Source organism: Lathyrus oleraceus, chromosome 7, assembly GCF_024323335.1.
Source record: "Lathyrus oleraceus cultivar Zhongwan6 chromosome 7, CAAS_Psat_ZW6_1.0, whole genome shotgun sequence".
Taxonomy (NCBI): domain Eukaryota; kingdom Viridiplantae; phylum Streptophyta; class Magnoliopsida; order Fabales; family Fabaceae; genus Lathyrus; species Lathyrus oleraceus.
In genome coordinates, this window is record NC_066585.1 from 94,245,306 (window position 1) to 94,265,573 (window position 20,268).

The 20,268-nt window shown below is 35.2% G+C and overlaps 1 protein-coding gene across 2 annotated transcripts; it reads right to left on the minus strand.

Annotated features, from left to right (window-relative positions):
* Window positions 1-15,404: 15,404 nt before the first annotated feature.
* Window positions 15,405-19,773, minus strand: LOC127101520 (pentatricopeptide repeat-containing protein At4g39530). Of its 2 annotated transcripts, none has more exons than XM_051038960.1 (2): window positions 17,154-19,773; window positions 15,405-16,142 (listed from the first exon to the last, which is right to left on the minus strand). In XM_051038960.1, exon 1 carries the CDS (start codon window positions 19,760-19,762, stop codon window positions 17,207-17,209), a length of 2,556 nt encoding a protein of 851 aa, XP_050894917.1. In that variant the 5' UTR covers window positions 19,763-19,773; the 3' UTR covers window positions 15,405-16,142; window positions 17,154-17,206. The 2 variants fall into 2 exon arrangements, with proteins under 2 accessions (XP_050894917.1, XP_050894918.1); XM_051038961.1 differs by having other exon boundaries at window positions 15,405-16,169.
* Window positions 19,774-20,268: the final 495 nt, after the last annotated feature.

Sequence of the window (20,268 nt, forward strand, 5' to 3'; positions counted from 1 at the left end):
AGAAATGAAAATTTCTTACATTTGAAAAAACGAATTCAATCCTGCATAGGATCTGGTATTGTGTCAAAGATCACGTATCAAAATCCAATATTTTTTAAGAACAGTCAATGCAAGTTTTTCCCGCTTAAGGTACGGGATGATGAAGATGTTGAATACATGTTTGTTAGTCATGAACATTCTGACTGCAATTGTATTGAGTTGTATATTACTCTTCAACCAAGTATACCATCTCAGCAATCTCAAATAACCAGTCAGGATGAATCTGATGAATTTGATTCACAATACTCAGATGATGTCGACCCAGAAGCAGAAGTAGAAGTCAACATCATTGATGAAGAAGAATAGGAGATCGAGATACAGGTTGGTCATATGTTGAACAACAACATTGAAGATGATGATCAACCAACGCCATTACCTCCTAGTCATGTTTACAATCCGCCTCAACATATGACAAACATGGATCTGCATGACGATGAAACATCCAACAATGTTTTCTATAACCTGTATCCACGATCAGAAGGCGAGTTAAAGATGGGAGACATGTTCCTCACTTAAGAAGAATGTGTGCAAGCTATCAAAAAATTCCACATGAACATCTCTGCTGATTTTACAGTGAAACACACTGATTCGAGAAGGTATGTCATCGAATGTCGTAACATCCTTTGTAAGTTTCAGTTGGCTACGTCTTACAAAAAGAAAAGCGACTCTTGGGAGATAGCTTCAATAGACCCACCTCACAGTTGCATTGCAACTAACGTCGAACAAGATCACCGTAAATTAAGCATTGCATTGATATGTCAAGATATTTTGCCGCTTATTAACAAAGACCCATCAGTGAAGGTGAGTATAATTATATCTCATATCATAACAAGATATAATTATACTCCATCTTACAAGAAAGCGTCGATTGCAAGGACAAAGGCTGTTGAACATGTATTCAGCAACTGAGAGGATTCATACAAAGAATTGTCACGGCTTTTATGGGCACTAAAAACATATGTCCCAGGAACTGTGGCAAATATGGAGACATTGCCAACAATGATGCCAGACGGAACCTGTGTTACTGGTAATAGAATCTTTCACCGTCTCTTTTGAGCGTTTGACCCATGCATCAAAGGTTTTGCATTCTGCAAACCTATTATTCAAATTGATGGAACATGGTTATACGGAAAATACAAGGGTACTTTTCTTATGGCGGTTGCACAAGACGACAACAACAATGTCTTTCCCATTGCCTTTGCTCTGGTTGAAGGTGAAACTGCTGGTGGTTGGGGTTTCTTTCTTCGACATCTCAGAATGCATGTGGCTCTACAAGCCAATCTCTGTTTGATTTCTGATAGACATGCTGTCATTGAGAGTGCCTACAATAATCATGACAACGGATGACTTGATCCTCCTTCTACCCATGTCTATTGCATTATACATATTGCACAAAACTTCATGCGTGAAATTAAAGATAAGAATCTTTGCAAGAAGGTGGTGAATGCTGGGTATGCTCTAACTCAGCCGTCATTTCAATATTACCGTGATGAAATTAGACTGTCTAATGAAGATGCAAGAAGATGGCTAAATAACATACCAATAGAGAAGTGGACAAGGGCATTTGACGGAGGCTGTCGATGGGGCCACATGACAACAAACATTGTGGAATGCATGAACGACGTATTCAAAGGCATTATAAATCTGCCAATAACCGCCTTGGTCAGATCAACCTATTATAGGTTGGCTTCTACGTTCGCAACCAGAGGTGAAAGATGAAGTCCAGTGTTAATGTCTGGGCAAGTATTCAGTGAGTGTTGCATGAAAGTCATGAAAGAGGAGAGCATCAAGGCTAGCACACACGTTGTAATAGTCTTTGACCGTCATAGGCAAAATTTCAGCGTGCAGGAAACAATGGACCACAACGAGGGGAGACCAAATGTAGCTTATGCTGTCAAACTAAACTGAAGTTGGTGCGACTGTGGAAAATTCCAGGCCTTTCGTATTCCTTGCTCTCATGTCATTGTAGCATGCGCACATACTCGCCATGACGCTTACAACAATCTATCTGACGTGTACAAGGCCATCACTGTCATGAATGTCTATAATAAAAGCTTCTCGGTGCTACCAATGGAGGAATATTGGCCTCCATACGAAGGTGACATAGTTTGACACAATGGCGAGATGCGTAGAAAGAAAAAAGGACGGCCAAACAGCACACGTATCAGGATAGAAATGGATACGACAAATAAAACGATAAGACTATATAGTATTTATCGTCAACCAGAACACAATAAGAACAACTGTCTCAATCGAGGAGCATCATCTGGGTCATAATCTTTTTGTAACATTGGATTTTTGTAACCCTCAATTGTTATATGTCATTAAGTTTTTGTTACAACGAGGTTCACAACAAACATCACTACAACATAAGCAAACTGAAAACAAAATATTTCTAACTGATTATAACAATCAAAGTGATGTCATCTCGTCCGAACATCATTTCCCTAGCATTCTTATCTGTTTTCATTCGCATCCAACCAAAGATATTGTCGAGTCTCTCAACACTTCTAATTTTTTCCCTTCTGGTATTTTCCCATCTAACCAGCGAACCAACTCTCTCTTCAATTGATCGAAAGTAGTGATGTTCTAGAAGAGCATCAACATCTGAGGTTTGTCTCTCGCATAAATCACATTTCCATAGCGGCGACGAACACCAAACATGATTGTCAAATGATGAAATGAGATGTGGAAAAATGATTCACACAACACCTCTATTTATAACAAAAAAATTGCAAAATACACTGAGGTGTCAATCCAATTGGCGTCTCCTTTGGAAAAATACACATGGGCACCAATTGAATTGACTGCACCATGTATCCTAGTCAATCCAATTGGCGTCTGCACTCTATTTTTAAGAGGAACCACTAATTGGATTAACGCCTCCTCCTAAAAGTGGAATAATTTGAGATTTTTTTTTGAAAACTAGAATCTTTTTTAAAAATTGGATTATTTTGATAAAAAATTCAAGGTGTGTTTCTATTCACTTGCCTTCTCTCTCTCTCTCTAGAAAACTTCTTCATTCTACTAACCGCTACAAAACACCATTGAATTTATCTCCACTTTTTTTCATAATACTCTCTCTCGCGTTGAATTAACATAAACTGCTACCACTCTTACGAAACCATGACACACTAACATCTACAAAACTCACTTCACTCTCCATAAAACCATACACACTAAAAAGGTTTTCTTCTCCACATAGCAAACCTTACAAACCATATTCATCATCAAACATAAAACTACTCTCTCACTCACTTTGTGGAGAACTTCATACACCAATATTTCTTCAAAAACATACCCCATCTCTAAAACTACAACCTCCATATTCACTTCCACACCATAACACCCCTTCTTACTACACATACAAAAAAACAACCACACCCTTAAGCTTTCTCACTTTTCAGCCAAAACCAAAAGAAGATTTCAAACGAGGCTTCACGTTGGAACTCGACATATTTGCATTCACCGTGCTTCAACAGCTATTGAAGAAGAAATAGTATAACGAGCATGTTGGGTGGGGTGATAAAGAGCCAAACAAATTTGCACCTAGAAATCAACTACGCAGACCGTCGGAGCCACCGGGAGAACCGCTCACTCGCCGCTGCACCTCCACAAGCAGAAGACACCCCCCGTCCTCCGACCGGGGGCCTTCCACCAAGATCATTCTGTCGCACTTTCCGTCGGTAATAGATTCTTCTTATTTTTGTTTTTCTTAAGTGTTTGAATTGGTGCTTATCTTCTCTGTAAATATGAGTGAGAGAGGGAAGAAAGCAAGTGAAAATAGGCTATCATGTTTTCAGAAATATGTGAATTTGGTTTACTTTTTATTTGAAGAGGCGTGGTTTTTTATTGCAATCATGATATATCTTATTCATACTAACTTGCATTGCTATCAGAGAAAGAGAGAAAGTGTTGGTCATCAGAACAATAAAAAGGGTGTTGCTCCTTGCTACACTTTAGTTTTTTTTTTTTGGTCTTATTTAATTAATGATAAAATTAAGTAGTTTAAGAATTTTATTATTAAAATAACTAAACCATTATAATTAGTTACTGTAAGTAGTCTTAGGATTTTATTATTAAAATAACTAGTTCATTTTATTTAGTTTACTGTAAGTCAGTTCTTAGGTTAATATCACAAAGAATTAGTATTAGACAATTTCAGTTATAGTTTTAGAATTAAAAAAAAATCAATAAACATCAATTAGTGATAATTAAGGACTTAGATTATTCTTTTAGATATTCAATTTTTTAATAATAATTTTGATTGTTGGACTTTATTTTTTTTTTTATAATAACATGTTTTTAATTTTTAAATTTTGATATGCAGTGTTAGAATTAATCTTTGTTAGACTTTAGAATTATATTCTAGAATAGGAAAGATGATAGTAGAGTTTTATTTGTAAAATTTTAGATTTTTTTAAATTAGAATATTCCTTTTTTAGAATATTAAGACTTTTTTTAGAATTTAGAAAGAGGTTAGAGTTAGGATTAATTTCCCTTTTTTTAGAATTAAGAATAAAAATTGATTTTATTATTAGATGTTTTAGAATAATAATAATCAACCTTCATCAACTTCAAAACTACAAATCAATTTAAAGACTTTCAAATCAATTTCAAATAAAAACCGAACACTTATCCAACGTCAAGTTTGTTTTCAAAAATGATTATTATAATAAATTGGAGTCAAAGCGAAGGTGATTGGGTTTAGACCTCTTCCCTTTTCCCGAATACTCGAGTATTGTTGTAGAGCTCACTGTTTGAGTATTTATCTTCCTAATAAAACACAATAAGATAAACGAATCTTGATTCGTCACATATTTTCTTAATAACTTTTTTGGATGAAAAAGAAGAGATTTGGGGTATAGACTTTTTCCCTTTCCGAGTATTTGAATACTGATGTAGAGCTCCCTGACCAGATACTCGTTTTCACATAAAATCAATCAACTCATCAAATTTCTTTTTTCGCCTGTGTGCGACCTTGAAAATCTTTTTCAGAAATGAGTATGCTTTATCCATTTCGACACGAAATAAACAAGGACTTCGGCCTCTAAGAGCGAGCAACAAGTAAATGTTTAACCACTCAAATGCGATCTAAGTATCACTCTCTAAAAGCAATCAACCAACATGTGGTTTTCCAAAGAACAACGTATCTCTGATTTTCTCATTGCACCATGAGAATACGTAGGCACAAGATTCTGAAATCTTGGCAAACACAATAATAAAAAAACGTAAGGTTTTAGTCCCTTTCTTTCTCCCTTCCTCGCATAATAAGTAGAAGATCGCAAACGATTCACGCTAACACTCATTCATAAAACTAGCCAAATGAGTCCCGTTGAGTACAACGAATGTGAGGGATGCTAATACATTCCCCTTACATAATCGAACATTGAATCCGGTCTGGTTGCGATGACCATTTCCCTTAGCTTTAACGTGTTTTATTCGATATTTCCATGTTCCTTTGGAACAAATAAAGTTCAGTGGTGACTCTGTTGTTATTCCGAGTGTGTGACGCGCTCAGGTATTTTTTTGCGCCGTGACGACTGTAATTTAGTCAATACGGGTCAACTTGACTCACTAAAGACTGTTAGTTCGGGGTATGTGGCCCAACGTCCCGACAACACCAACTGTCGCACGTCTTTTTGGAGTTCGTCCATCCGACAACTGTCTAATGTGGAATGGAAATATATAAGGAAAATGGGTTATGTTTCTGTTGTGATGAACCATTTGGTCTGGGCCATGTAAGGAAGAATCAACACTTACATGTTCTTATGTTAGGAGATGTAGGTGGCAAAGATGATACAGAAGTGGAGATGCAAGAGAAGGTGAGAGCATTGTTAGATAGTGTGGCAAGAATGACTTCAAATAAATCTATGAAGTTATAGGGAAAAATACTATGGATGTCGGTTATTGTATTATGATTATGGGGCATATATGTTAGTTAGCAAATTTCGATTATGCAAAAGAGGAAAATCGACGCAAGAAGTATGAAATCACAAAACTAAGCGTCGAGAAGAGTGAACATGGTCGAAGGGGTTCGACAGACAAGACAGACATGGAACACAAGCCAAGTCGAAACATGTCCGACAGATAGAAAATGGCAGGCCGAAGTCGAAGCAAAGGACAATTTACGCGGGTAAGATTTGAAAATAGCAAGAATGTGGGAAGTTATAAAGGAAGTGGGCAAACACGTGCCAAGCTATTAATCATCAATAGCAAAATATCAATTAATTTTATTTCCTATTTAAGCAAAGTTCATTGTTAGTTTTAGGGGTACCATTTGTAACATTTTAGAGGGGAAACACTCAAAGTATCAAGCGTTTAGAGAAAAGAGTTCATTCCTATAAAAATGTATGTTTGTGTCCACATTTACCTTCAAGCAATTTAAATTACCAAGTCTTTTTATCTACTTTGTCATTTACGCTTTATCTTATCTTTCGTTCATCTATTTTAATTGCATCTTTTACAAGCATTTCCTGTCTACTGTTTTCTTAATCCAAACATTTAAACAAAACATCACATAAACTTAACACTTAGTCTAGGATTTTGTAGTTGATCCTGCAATTAAACCTCAATAGGAGGCTAGAGATTTTCCGGTGGGACCCGTTGTGTTAAGTATATGCAATTACGTAGTGGTAAAATCGTAACACCACGTCCAAATCCAAACGAAGAACCGTCTTCGGGAGGAAGTACAGTTGTGTCACAAATAACTGATGTCGGTTCTGGCACTATGTCTGTGATTTCGACTGCATATAGTGGACCAATATTGACACCACGTCATCCTGAGACTCCAAGGCCGACGATAATGAGAACTTCAGGGCAATATATGCCCAGTTTCACAGTGTCCATGAATCGAACCTTATGAATGCCAATCGAATTTATGGCAAGTATACATAATAGCAGTTCGATGGTTGGTAGCAGTTCGACAATGCTTACAACCAATCAACACAATCGTACTCATATATCAAGATGATATTTGAGAGACTCACAAAAGAATACAAACACTTAAACCCTAATACGGTCAACTATCTTCTCTTCTGCGTAAGTAATTAGGTTTTGAGACATTCTATTTATAGCCATAGCATGTATTGGATTTTGACCTTGTATTCCACGAGAACCCGCTGCACAACATTAGGTAATCAATCAAAAGTTTCCTAAAATGTCTTAACATATGGGAAATCGAATATGTTAACCACAATTCGCATCTCTGATTCCTCAATCACGAACGTCACAAGGGAAAGCATAATATTCCTAGAATATTTTGTAGACAGTTAACCCTATAAACATTACCAAGGTAAAAGCCTGTTTCAGACAAGATGTCACAACCACATGCTAGGACATCTTGTTCAACATGTTGCACCTAAGTTAGTTTTACCAAAATTAATGTCAATCAAAATAACCAGGAATTAACAATAACAACCCATTTTGCAAACCAAGTTGGTTTTTCAATTGTTCTTGCATAACATTATTCTCAAACGGATCATCTAAAGTAATAGAAAAAATATTCTTCTTTGTTCCCCAATCTTTCAACATTCCAACCACCCTCTCACACATCACAGCTCCAATGGGAGGGTAAATAAGACTGAAGTTAAGAACCTTATTATTTAACTTCCAATCCGCATCAACAAAATGAGCGGTCAAGCAAATATAAGTCTATGTAGTGGTAGATTCCCACAAATCAAAAGCTAAAGATATCCTATTACGAACGGTAGCCAATTCATTTTTAAGCTTGAGTTTCTCTATCATTATTAGACATAAGCCTCAATAACATTTGTAGGAGGCATAACAATATTTGGATTTAAGTACTGGTAGAGGTTCTTAAGTGCTTCTAACTAAAAAAAGAGGTAAAATCATGTGCAAGGATGACAAAAGCACATAAATGCACTAACCGTGGTTCCATTTGATTCCGATCAACTACCTCACCAACAAATTTCGCGCTTTCTTGCGGCATTTCTTCCAACACCTATATAATATTTAAAAATTGTAAATTATTATTAGGTTTTTAAAATCACAAGTTATTTCATTGAATGCTAACAAAATTCAATAGAGAAAGAGTTACAAGTTACAACAACAATAATTGTGGGTGAGTCGCCGGAGAATCGGAGATGAGAGTTATCGTCGGGAAATGTGATGGCGAAGATGCGTCAGATGAAATGAACTAGAGAAGTCGAAATGAATTTCCCGGGATTACTATTTATATTCCCTTCTCAAATAGAGAAATTGATCTGAATGCCAAAACCCTAAAACAGGCACTCGCGTCGGGTTAACAGGTTAGTCGTAAGATTTTTAACCCATATTCACGCGATTTGATGTTTAGTATCTTATTTATTTATCAAGTGTCTCTATTTGTTCTTTATTTTATTTGTTTGTAACAAAATAATAATAATAATAATAATAATAATAATAATAATAATAATAATAATAATAATAGAGAAAATGGATGATGCACTGACCGTGTAAAGTATTTTTACACCATCAAACAATGACAACCATGTATTCCGCCAAATCATTCTGTAAAATTTAAATTATTTATATGATTTGAAGCTTTAAATTATTTTGATTGAATGTATGTGTAATACTTTTTCACTGACAATGCACTACCATTAAATATAATGGTTGTAATATAAGTGTTCAGCACAAGGTTAGCACTCAAAGGTCAAAGTCAATAAATGAGTGAAAAGTAGTTTTAGAGTGGGAGTGAATTGAATATCTAAAATGGCATAATGTGGTATTTATATAGTATGAGCAGTTAACATCGTCTGTGTGTGATTTCATGTCATGTGCAGGTTGTCTTTTGATTAGATTCAGCAATGAGAGATGTGATTGAGTGTGCGGCCGTGTGTCCTCAGCAGGAATGAGGGTCTACCTATTATGTATGATTTCTTCTTCAACACTTGTTATTGGACTTTATTTGTAGGCCTTTTGGAAAATCCAAAACAATTGTCCCTCAAGCCCTTGTTCCTATAACAAGAGATTTTTCAGGCTTGTCTTCAGTCCAACCTCTAGTAGAAGAAAATAAAAAAACCTTGATGAGACATTGATGTCTTTGAGAAAAGGTGAACTAAATGTCTCCCTCGTAATTAGTAATATTTCATAGGTACATCTCAATATGTGCCCCAATGTTTGACAGTAATGATTCATTGTAGTACTAGAGCATTTAAGTGTTCTTGAATAGTGTGGGATGCAATATCGATTGTCGGTGGTGCGGTTCACGTTTTCCAACATCGGAGATTGCATGGTTCACCTTCCTTGGGGAATATATATAAGGAGTTATGAGGTTATCGTGCTCCTTTTTTCACCATTTGTAAATATTTAAGAGTTATTCTCCCGCGTCTGCAACCTTCTTTAGTCTCTTCCCATCAGCCATCAATTATGATGTATTTGCGCCACCTCTTCCTATAGAGCATACAACACATGAGTCATTGAGTTCATCCTTTTTTAGGGTAACACTTGAACCTGAATTTTCTTTTCTTTTCATACTTTCTTACTTTATTAGGTTTATGGCGATGAAAACCGTGGGTTTTTAATCTCTTTTGTTTTATACTTTGGTGAATTCTCTTGCAATATATGAACTTTGGTGGGGAACAAAGTTTTTATCTTTGTACCATCTTTGTGATTTTTCTTACGATCACTTATTTCATGTGTTAACAACCTTTTTTGACATGGAAAACACTCAACTCAGAGTCTGGAATATGAGAGAGGCGAACTTTGTTGCGTAGGTTGATTAAGAAACGTTAGACACAATTTATGTCTTCGTGGGTGAAGGTGGCCTAGATCACACCTTTACTAAAGTGGGTCCCTCCTCCGAATGAGGAGTGCTTCCTCCTAAAGGGGATAAAAGGATTTGGAGCAAGTATGACGAGTGTGTCATCCCTCTCTATGAGTGCTTATTTTTCTTTGATAGGCTTTCGTCTCCCCTTTAACGACTTTGAGGTGGACATTCTAAATCATCTAGTGATTCCTCCTTCATAGTTGTACCTAGTGAGATGGACTTATATAAAATTCTCCTAATAATAGTGCAAATACAAAAAAGGTGTTAGTCTTTGACACCCTTCTTTCACCTTTTCAAAGTCCAATAGAGTTTTGGTAATTCAACTTGGGGTCAAGGTCTGATCTCTCTTAGGAAAAGTACCAATATGAATTAGGTTTATTCAGATAATGTGAATAACTTCAAGGACCATTAATACCTAGTTAACCCCTTTACTAAGGTAGCTAATGCTAACATATGAAACAAAGATTTTGAGTCACGTCACCAATGTTTGGGCGAATTTCCAAGTGCTAGCGCCATAATCATTTCTTAGTGGATTTTGGATCATATGTCTATGGTTGGAAGAATTACCCCAGAAAGAAACTTATACGAAGATGAAATTGATGGATTTCTTTAAATATTTGAGCTTTGTTGACGGTATTTCTCATTCGGAGGCAACGTTAAGGAAGCAAAAGAAGCGGTTTATAGAAACATGCTTGCTAGTGGAAGCTGCTACAAAAGAGGATATACATGTCATCTTTAGTGAGTAATGAAGGAGATTTCATCTTTTCTTTGGTATTATTTAGATGATTATTATTGCCTTGTCTTAATTAATCCTTGGATTGCATATAAGATGAATTGTTACAATTGTCACAGCGCGAAAAATACCCGAGCGTACGGATGCTCAAAATACAACAGAGTTGCCACCAAAGTTTATTTTTTAAAGGAAAAGTGTCGATAAAATCATTAAAAAAATATGGTCATCACAACCAAATTCAGGTTTAGGAGTCGGTTATGCATAGGGAAGGTATTAGCACCCACACATCAATTGTACTCAACGAGAACCGTTTGGTCAGCTTTGTAAATATGAGTGTTAGTTTACGTTTTTTTATTTCTTCTAATTATTGTGGGATATTTATGTGAAATGAAAAGGACTAAAAAATGTTTTTTATTAGGGTGTTTTACGAGATGTTGAATCTCTCTCCTTGGTATCCCCATGTGCGATGAGGAACTCAAAGTTACATAGTTTTGGCGAGAAAAGATAGATCTTTTTAGATTTTTATCATGGTGCTTGGCAAGATTGTGGATCTTGCTCATACGAATCCCCAGGTGCGATGTGGAATTCAAAGCTACATAGTTCTTTGGAGCAAATGTTTGTTGGTTAGTTGGTTTTAGTGAATGATGTTTAGGTCACATTCGAGCGGCTACTCATTGCTTGTTGCTCGCGCATGGGAGGCTGAAGCGTTTGTTTGTTCACATCATAATGGATCTCACTTGGATCACATTTGAGCGGTTAAATATTGTTTGTTGCTCGCGTATGGGAGGTTGAAGCGTTGTTTGTTTACGTCAGAGTGGATAAAACACCGTTCGTTTATGAAAAAGCTATAACAGACCATGTGATGTAATGTGATAATGCTATGTTGTAATGTGTACATGATAAATGAATGAAATACAATTTGGTTCTTGTGTAATTTCCAACCTGTTTCATTTAATCCTCGTGCCATGGTAATTTGTTAATGATGTATGGATTCAAATTTGTTCATGTGATTTTGATTAATATGATGTGTATGTATGGATGGTAAGATGAATGGTTTGGAATATTGTCTCGTGTGCATTTCTATTTTTGTCTTGAATTTATTTAATGGTGTATGATGGTGATTATGTAATGCTAAATGGAATGATGTAATGATGATTAAATGAGAATTGACTTGAATTTTTATTCTCATTGAGTTTACTATTTTTAGTTCTTTTATGTACATAATGTAAAATGAATAATGATGCATTAAAATGAATGAAGTACTATGGTCAACTTCCTATTTATTTTTGTTGAGCATTGACTTTTGAATGATGCAAGATAGATATGATGAATGAGATGAATAAATTTGGAATGATGCACGTGAACACCATTTATTTAAATGGGCAAAATGTTGACTTTTTAGTTGACCTTTTGATGGAATCAACTTGAAATGAATGCATTTTGAATTATGCATATGATGAATGAGAGGAATGTATGATAATGAAATTTAGGACAACTTGGCCTAAAGTCACATGTTGGCCTTTTATTGGGCTTTGACTTTTATTGACTTACAAGATGACACCAAAGATTTAAAAAAAACAGGGACAAAAATTAGGGTACAACAACAACATAATGCTTTAAATGAAAATGACCCATATGTTTACCCTATTTCCTATGATCGCTAATGGCAGACATGTTATTGGAGGAATCTCGCATTTGGGGTTCCTTTTTTGCCTAGCCGCGATTAACATTCTTGTCTCTGTCCAAGTGGAAATCATGGATTCTCATGACCAATTCATGGTGGGAAGTGATTTACGCTCGCTGATGGTCATAATTTGAGGGAGTCCTATCACTAGGCTTATTGTCAACATGACTCATGGGGAATGGTTGTCTGTCTGACATCGGACGCTCAAGCATGACTTAGGAAGGTTTGGCCCTGATGTATGCCTAACTCCAAGCACAACTAAACTATCACCCTCACTTATGGCCTATCATGGTCTGTAGACGGATAAGGAGTTTTGATCTTCTATTTCTGAGGAGGATTACACATATTTTTCAGGTAAGGATGGGGTCGTTTGTCACGAAGAGTTGGCTGAACTAGCATAGAAAACTCGCCAAACATTAGTTATTTTGGCCTTTGGTTCCACTGAAAGGGGATATGTTTTCTTGCTCGGCCGTCTCAAAAAGGAAAAAGAAGCTATTCATGAACGCTTAAGTATTTTTACTATCGAGCAAAACCGGTATTTAGAAGAGCTCACTAGGATGAATGATTTGTCAAGAGAGATAGGGATAGATAGAGACTAAAGTGTGGACTTTTGGGTACCCTCACTTATTGGTTGAGATGGTACAATCACTTATGCAAGAGATGAAGGATAAATATGAAGATCTAATGACCACTCGGTCGACGTTATCCATAAATCAGACTGCTCTTGCAAAGGCGAAACAAGATTTGGAATCTTCCCGCATGACGATGGATTTAGAGTTGTATATGAGTTCGTGTTTTCTATAATAGAAATCAAATTATTTATATGTATGTTCTCCCCTCCATCTGTCCTTAAGATACACAACATTTTTCCACTTCAATCTTTTGAAGACTTGTAAAACATCACTTTTAACCTTGATTAGATATAACCGCAATTTTCTTGAAAGTAATTTACATATATGATGAAGTATTTGTTTTCAACTAAGGATAACACATCAAATGGGAACACATGTATGAATAAACCATATTTAATGTATCAGTTGATCTCATTTATAAGTTTTTAGTGAAGTTTGATCTTGGATGCTTTCCTACCAGACATATTTTAGAAGAGTTCTTAGGAGCTATAACTCTATGCATTGTCTAGCAACATTTTCTTTGAATTAATTTGGCTTAAACTATTAAAATTCAAATGGGAATACCTCTTGTACCATAAGATATTTTACTTGTCTTGAACAATAATTGCAAAACATTCAATCTCCATCACATTGATCAAGATCTTAAAGGTTATATTTTTTGAAAATACTAATTTCAAAACCATACTCCTCTTTGCATCATACAATTTAAGTGAAACATCCTTTATGATTACTTAGTTTCCATTCTTTACTAGATGACCAATCAAATTGTGTTTCATATTAGGGACATATATAAAATTCTATATTATTGGCTTATTATCATCTTTCAAATGCATAAGAACACTCCACATGCCTTATTCGTTCATTGAATTATCAGTCAACTTCACTTTTATTCTTTTTCTTGGGTCAAACTCAATAAACAATTTCTTATTATCTTTCGTACAATAGAGTACCCTGTGTCAAGGTACCAAATCATATAATCTATTACATCTTCAATTGATGTCACCATCAACATAAATGATCCAGAGTCACAAGTGGAGCTTGCCATATTTTTTTCTAATTAATTTTTTTTAGACTTTTTTCCTTATCCATATCAGCACTCATCGACATATTATCCAAATTTTTAACAATAATAACATTAGAATTTCTTCTTGTCAAATGAGTTTTTCTTGTTTTGTTTCTTCTCATCTCATCCTCTTATTCTATTAGATGATTCAAGTTTTTCTTCATGATTGGCCTTGTATTTTTAGTTGTTTTGCTCATTCTTTTTCCACTTTTTCTTATCAGTTTCACTCTTCTTGAGTCTAACAGGAAGAGGTTGTTATTCTTCTTTACCATTGTTTCTTTCACTCAATTAATTTATTTCTTCAATTGTTACCATAATATGATCTAACTTTGTGATTAGTGTTCTCAACACATTTTGTATCACCTCACTATAAGTCTTCATTTTGTTGGTGATTGTTGATGACACCTCATTTGTTAATACATTTTGTATTATTTTTTTGCTAAAATTGTGTGTAATCCTTTTTTTATTACAAAGTATAACGCCTTTATATATATTGATAAATATGTGAATTAACCTTAAGTGTCGATTGATTATTAACCATAACTTTTGAAATTTAGTCTATTTAATTCTTCAATAGATAATAACTTTAACCATAACTTTTGCTATCTTTTGTCTTTGAATCCTTGCAAGTTGTCTTATGTGCTTTGGATGGATTTGCGAGTAATAGTTTGACACTATTTATCCCTTGTTCATCATACCCTTCATAAACTGCAAATATTACATTCATTTGCCTAAATCATCTATCTCAATTATTTCCATCAAGAATGGGAAGAAGGCGAGCATGAAAGGTCCAATTTTCATCTACTATTGTTTTTTACAGGATCTTTCTCACTTCTTGAAAGATCAAGATTCGCCTTAAATTGTGTAAACCTCTTAGATATCATTGTGTAGGATTGAAATCAAAAGAAACTAACCGTCTTGCAGCTCAAGTGACTAGTGAGAAAGATGGTGATTATGGTAATTGAATATGAATTAGTAAGTGGTAAAATAGACAAGGGAGAGGGATTATTATATAGCACATTAACTATCTTTAAACTGATTTACTTGTTGAGCAAGTAAATCATTAACTACTTCTAAAATTATAACTAACTCTTAACTGCCAAAATAACTATCAAATTAATTAACTAACTCTTAACTTTCCACTCCCCATTCACCCATACACCCATTTTTTGAATAGTATTATCTTCATAGATCCTGCAAAAAGTCTAGGGAAGACTTCTCGGAGAAGACAAAGGCCAATCCACATATTTTCCCAGAATTTGATGCTCCCACTGTTGCTTAAAATTACACTAAACAAAGAGCAGTACTCATAATTTCACTAAAAAGAAAGAACAATATCAGAGCAGAAAGTTACACTCTAGCAATGTCCTTGAATATCGGTCAACACCTTTTTGGTTATATAGCGGATTGAGAATTTTTCACTATTTATTAAGAATTTGAGATTCAATCATGTCATACATAACTCAAAACAAAAGGGGGTATTAGTGAATCCAATATAATATCATAGATGACAAAAACTGGTTGATTATACAACACATTCAATGGAAGTATCACAACAACTAAGAAAGAATGACAAATGTTATCCTTTACAATATTACAACTATTCAAACATATGAACATGATTTAAAAAGCTTCACCAAGATGGTACATGTTTGATCAATTGGAACAATGTGGTTCTTCACACTGTATATCTTCATCGCCAACCCAATAGATAAATAAGGTACAAGAAAATAATCTATAAGAGCCTTTCCTAACTGCATTGCATGCATGGCCATCCTCTTCTCCAAATCAAGCAAGCAAGAAATAGTTATCTCAGGATGTATTGCTTTGTGAAACAACCTGAGAAAGAAAGATAACAAACAAGGCTTATTGGTGTCTCCAAGACGGTGCTCTTCTTGTGGATCAATCCCCTTCTTCCCCTTCCAAATATCTCTTGTTCCACACACAAAAAAATCTTCGAGATTCAATATATAAAACCAAATTCATGTGGAAGCTTTCTCTTTTAGTAAAGGGTCTAACCAAACCTCTCGGAGATCTTTGTGCATGGAGCATTATAATAGGACCAGTTACATATTGTTTAAAACATCTTGCCAAGACATCACTCTTTAAGTGCTATTTTCAATTCTGGAAGAGTTAGATCTTCAGCTCACAAGTCAAGTACCGGCCTATGGTGAAACTCCATGCAAGACATCACTCATTCAGTGCTACTGTCACTTCACCTGATGAAAGAAAAAAAAAGATTGAAACTGCACGGAGAAAAATTCATATTTAATTAGTTAAAAAGGTTCAAATAATATGATAATAATTATCAATCAAGTGATAACATAGGATGCAAGTTATATGTAATCAAAACAGAGAGCAAGTCATCCAGACTTCCATATGCTTGGAGTTGTGTTTGCAGTAACAATGAGTAACAGATAAAATGCTTAGAAGAGAAAAAGAACAAACCAAAATATGCATTCATGGATCTTTGTGTCTTTGGAATATAGGATTATACGGGTGGTTCCAAATATGACAACTCCAGTTCCATTGTCAGTGAAAATGAAGCTTTTCCATGTTCCAAGTGGCCAGAGGAAGAAAAGGGTGGCTTCCAATCAAAATACGAAAGGGAAAGTTTTGGCAATCTTTGTTATGTAAACTTGATGGCGGTACTACTTCTCTGTTCAAGATTTTGGAAGATTATTTATAGAACAAAACAACTTTTTCTTGGCAAGAACAATGCAATGCAATGCAAGCACTGGTTGGTGGATTTAGTTTAGGAAGTGTTTATATAAAGGTAAGAAAAGATGAAGGAAAAGTTGCAGAAAGGTTAGGTCTTTTTTGCATTTAGTCTAAGTTTTCTCATATTGTCTACAGTAGAAGCACTTCCAATATACCTTAAAGAGACAAGTGTTCTAATGAAAGAAGCCTCAATGGGAGCTTATAGAATTTCTTATGCTAGCCAACATTTCTGTGTTCCTTCCTTTTTTGTTTGTAGTCTCGATACTTTTTACAGTTCCTGCTCATTGGCTTGTATGACTCAATCCTTCTTCCTCACTACCTTCCCATTTTTCACTTTTTCCTTTCTTATTTTATTATAGAGATTTCTCATGGTTATGAAATATTAAAGAAAATAATATTACTTGCGGAACTATATCTACACGAGTGTCTCCATCTATTATTCTATAATAAACTCAATAGTTTTATGGTAAAATGTCAGAACTTGAAGCTCAAAATGTACATACGTTTACCTGGGCAAGTTAAGAGCTTGGTTAATTGTTATATTACCACAGGAGAATTCATCTCAATCATCAAGCAAAAGAGCGTCAGTGTTTGCCACATAACCAAACCCTTTGATCTGTAGAAGCAAATTGTCTAAAACTGAAGATATAAGAGTGGAGTCACGATGTGATGTGTCTTTTGCAATAAATTTGTGGATTTCATTAGTAACTTCAATCCAACTACAACCTGGTTCTTTTACAACCCCACTTATGTCCATTTTTGCCCTCAATCTTCTGACATTTCCCCACATACCTTTTGATGCAAATATATTTGAAAGCAATACATATGATCCACTATCTGCTGGGTTGCATGAAATTGCCATCTCGGCTGCATATGTTCCCAGTTCAACATCACCTGAAACTCGGCATGCACTTAGCAGGCTCCTCCATACTACTGCTGCTGGTTTTATTGGCATCTTCTCGATAAATTCCTTAGCTTCACACACTTTACCAGCCCGGCCCAAGAGAGAAACCATGCATGCATAATGCTCAATCCCCGGTTCAATTCCAAATAGTGACATTGAATCAAAGTGATCAAATCCAAGGTCAAGAAGTCCAGCATGGCTACATGCCGATAGCACACCTACAAAGGTGACATAATTAGGTTTCACTCCCTCCATAATCATGCTTTCAAACACCTGAAGAGCTTTTGCTGCTTCTCCGTGCGAGGCATAAGTTGCAATCATTGAATTCCAACATGCAATGTCTTTCCAATTTGTTGAGATAAATGCTTTGTGAGCTTCTTCGATGCTTCCACTTTTGGCATACATATCAACTAGAGCATTTGCGACAAAGGGGTCATCCTCATAACCCATCTTTATGACATGGTTGTGGAACTGCTGACCGTGTTGCAGACTTGCCATATTACTCGCAGCCGTGATTACAGAAGCAAAAGTGAACTCGTTGGGTTTTAGTCTTGACATCTGCATATCTTTGAGAAGTTTGAGAGACTCTTCATTTTCAAACTGTTGGGTGTACCCAGAAAACATCGCATTCCATACTACAATGTCTTTGTATAGTATCTCTTCAAAAACTAGTCTTGCATCGCCAATGCGTGAACATTTTGAATAAACATCGATTAGAGCACTTCCGGAAAATTCATCTAAAGAAACCCCATATTTAATAATCAAGCCATGGATTTGGCTGCTTAACTCCAGGTGATATAATGACGCAGAGACCCCAAGAAGGCTAACAAACGTTAATAGAGTTGGTGGAAATAAACTTAGCCTCATTTCTCGAAAAAGATCCAAAGCTTCACACAGCTTGTTTTGTTTAGAGTATCCTTCTATCATTGCATTGTAAGATACTACATTAATAGCATCCATAAGGTTAAAAAAAATTCTTGCATCAGTCAAGGACTCACATTTGGCATACATGTCAATCAAACCATTTTTCACAAAATCATCATTATCAATATTGACCTTGATAGCATAAGCATGAACTTGTCTTCCCTTTTCCAGAGCCAGGAGTGAACCACATGAATTGAGAACGCTAGTGCAACCAAATGCATCAGGCTTCCAACCCATTCTAGCCATTTCCAAAAACAGGTCAAGGGCTTCCCAATGGAACGAATTCTGCATGCAACCAGCAATCATTGTGGTCCACGAAACTACATTTTTATCTAGCATCTGGTCAAACAACTTCCTACCCGACTCCCCTTTGTGACACTTAAAGTAAAAATCTATAAATCCATTGACCATTGAAACATCCATGACAATGCCTCTCCTTAATACAAAGCAATGTATTTGCTTCCCCCCTTGAAGAAACTCAAGCACCGAACAAGCACTCAAAACACTTGAAAGTACATATTTATCAAGACAAACATCACCCTCTCTCATTTGGTCAAACAACTTTAAAGACACTTCACTTCTTCCTTGTTTTGAATACCCTGCAATGATTGTAGTCCATGTGAAACTGGTTTTAACTTCTAGGCCATCAAAAAGCAACCTTGCTGCTTCAATACAACCATGCTTGGTGTAAAAATCAATCAAAGAGGTACACACGTAAACATCTTGAACATATCCACCCTTAACAATCAAACCATGCACCTGAAAAGCTTGGTTGAGACCACCCAATTGCGTGCAAGCTCTTACAACACTAGCTAAAATGTATTCATTTGGTTTCTCATTACAATTCCTCATGAACTGAACAAACAACAGCAATGCTTCTAGATTGTAATTATGTTGAGTGTACATAGAAACCATAGAAGACCAAGTAACAAGGTTTCTATGAGGCATAGTATCAAACAGCTTCTGTGCATCACTTACTAAGTTCAGTTTTGAATACATATGCAAGAGGGTGTTAATAAGGAAGATATCATGTTGATGAAAACCCAACACAACAATTTTGGCGTGGACTTTCTTGTAACAAGAAGTGAGTATATTTGGACATGATGATTGCAATAAGTTTGCCAATTCACGACCAGTTTTTCGTTGTTCGATGATTGGAGGAATGTATGGATCATGTGATTGAATAAATTGATGCAATGGAGTGGAAAGGTGCAAAGTTTGGATCGCATTGATTTTGTTAAGGATGTTTAGTTTGGATAATGAGAGTAGTCGAGGATGTTGGATTTGCATGGTAGATCCGAATGATATCGCAAAGAATATATATATATATATATATATATATATATATATATATATATATATATATATATATATATATATATATATATATATATATATGAAAAATATTAGACAATCGATCGAATTTATTTGTATTCTTTTTGAAAAATGATTGATTTTATGTATTAGGAAAATGATAAAATTATCACACGTCATGAGAATGAGATACATTTGATCGAATGAGGATGTAATAAAACTATTAAAATATAAATTTATTAAACAGATATAAAATAAAAAGAGCTCCATGTAAGAAAGGCAACGAAAAAACTACGGAATCGGAAATAAATTGAAATCGAAAGTAGTTAAATTTAGTTTTAAACTAATTTAAAGGAATCCACTTTATAAGAAATCGAATAATTGAATCTATGCCTTCAAACGATTTTCAAAAACTAAATTGAATTTAAGTTTCGAAATCGCAACGAAAAGAAAATAAAGGCGACATCAACGAAGTTGTTTTT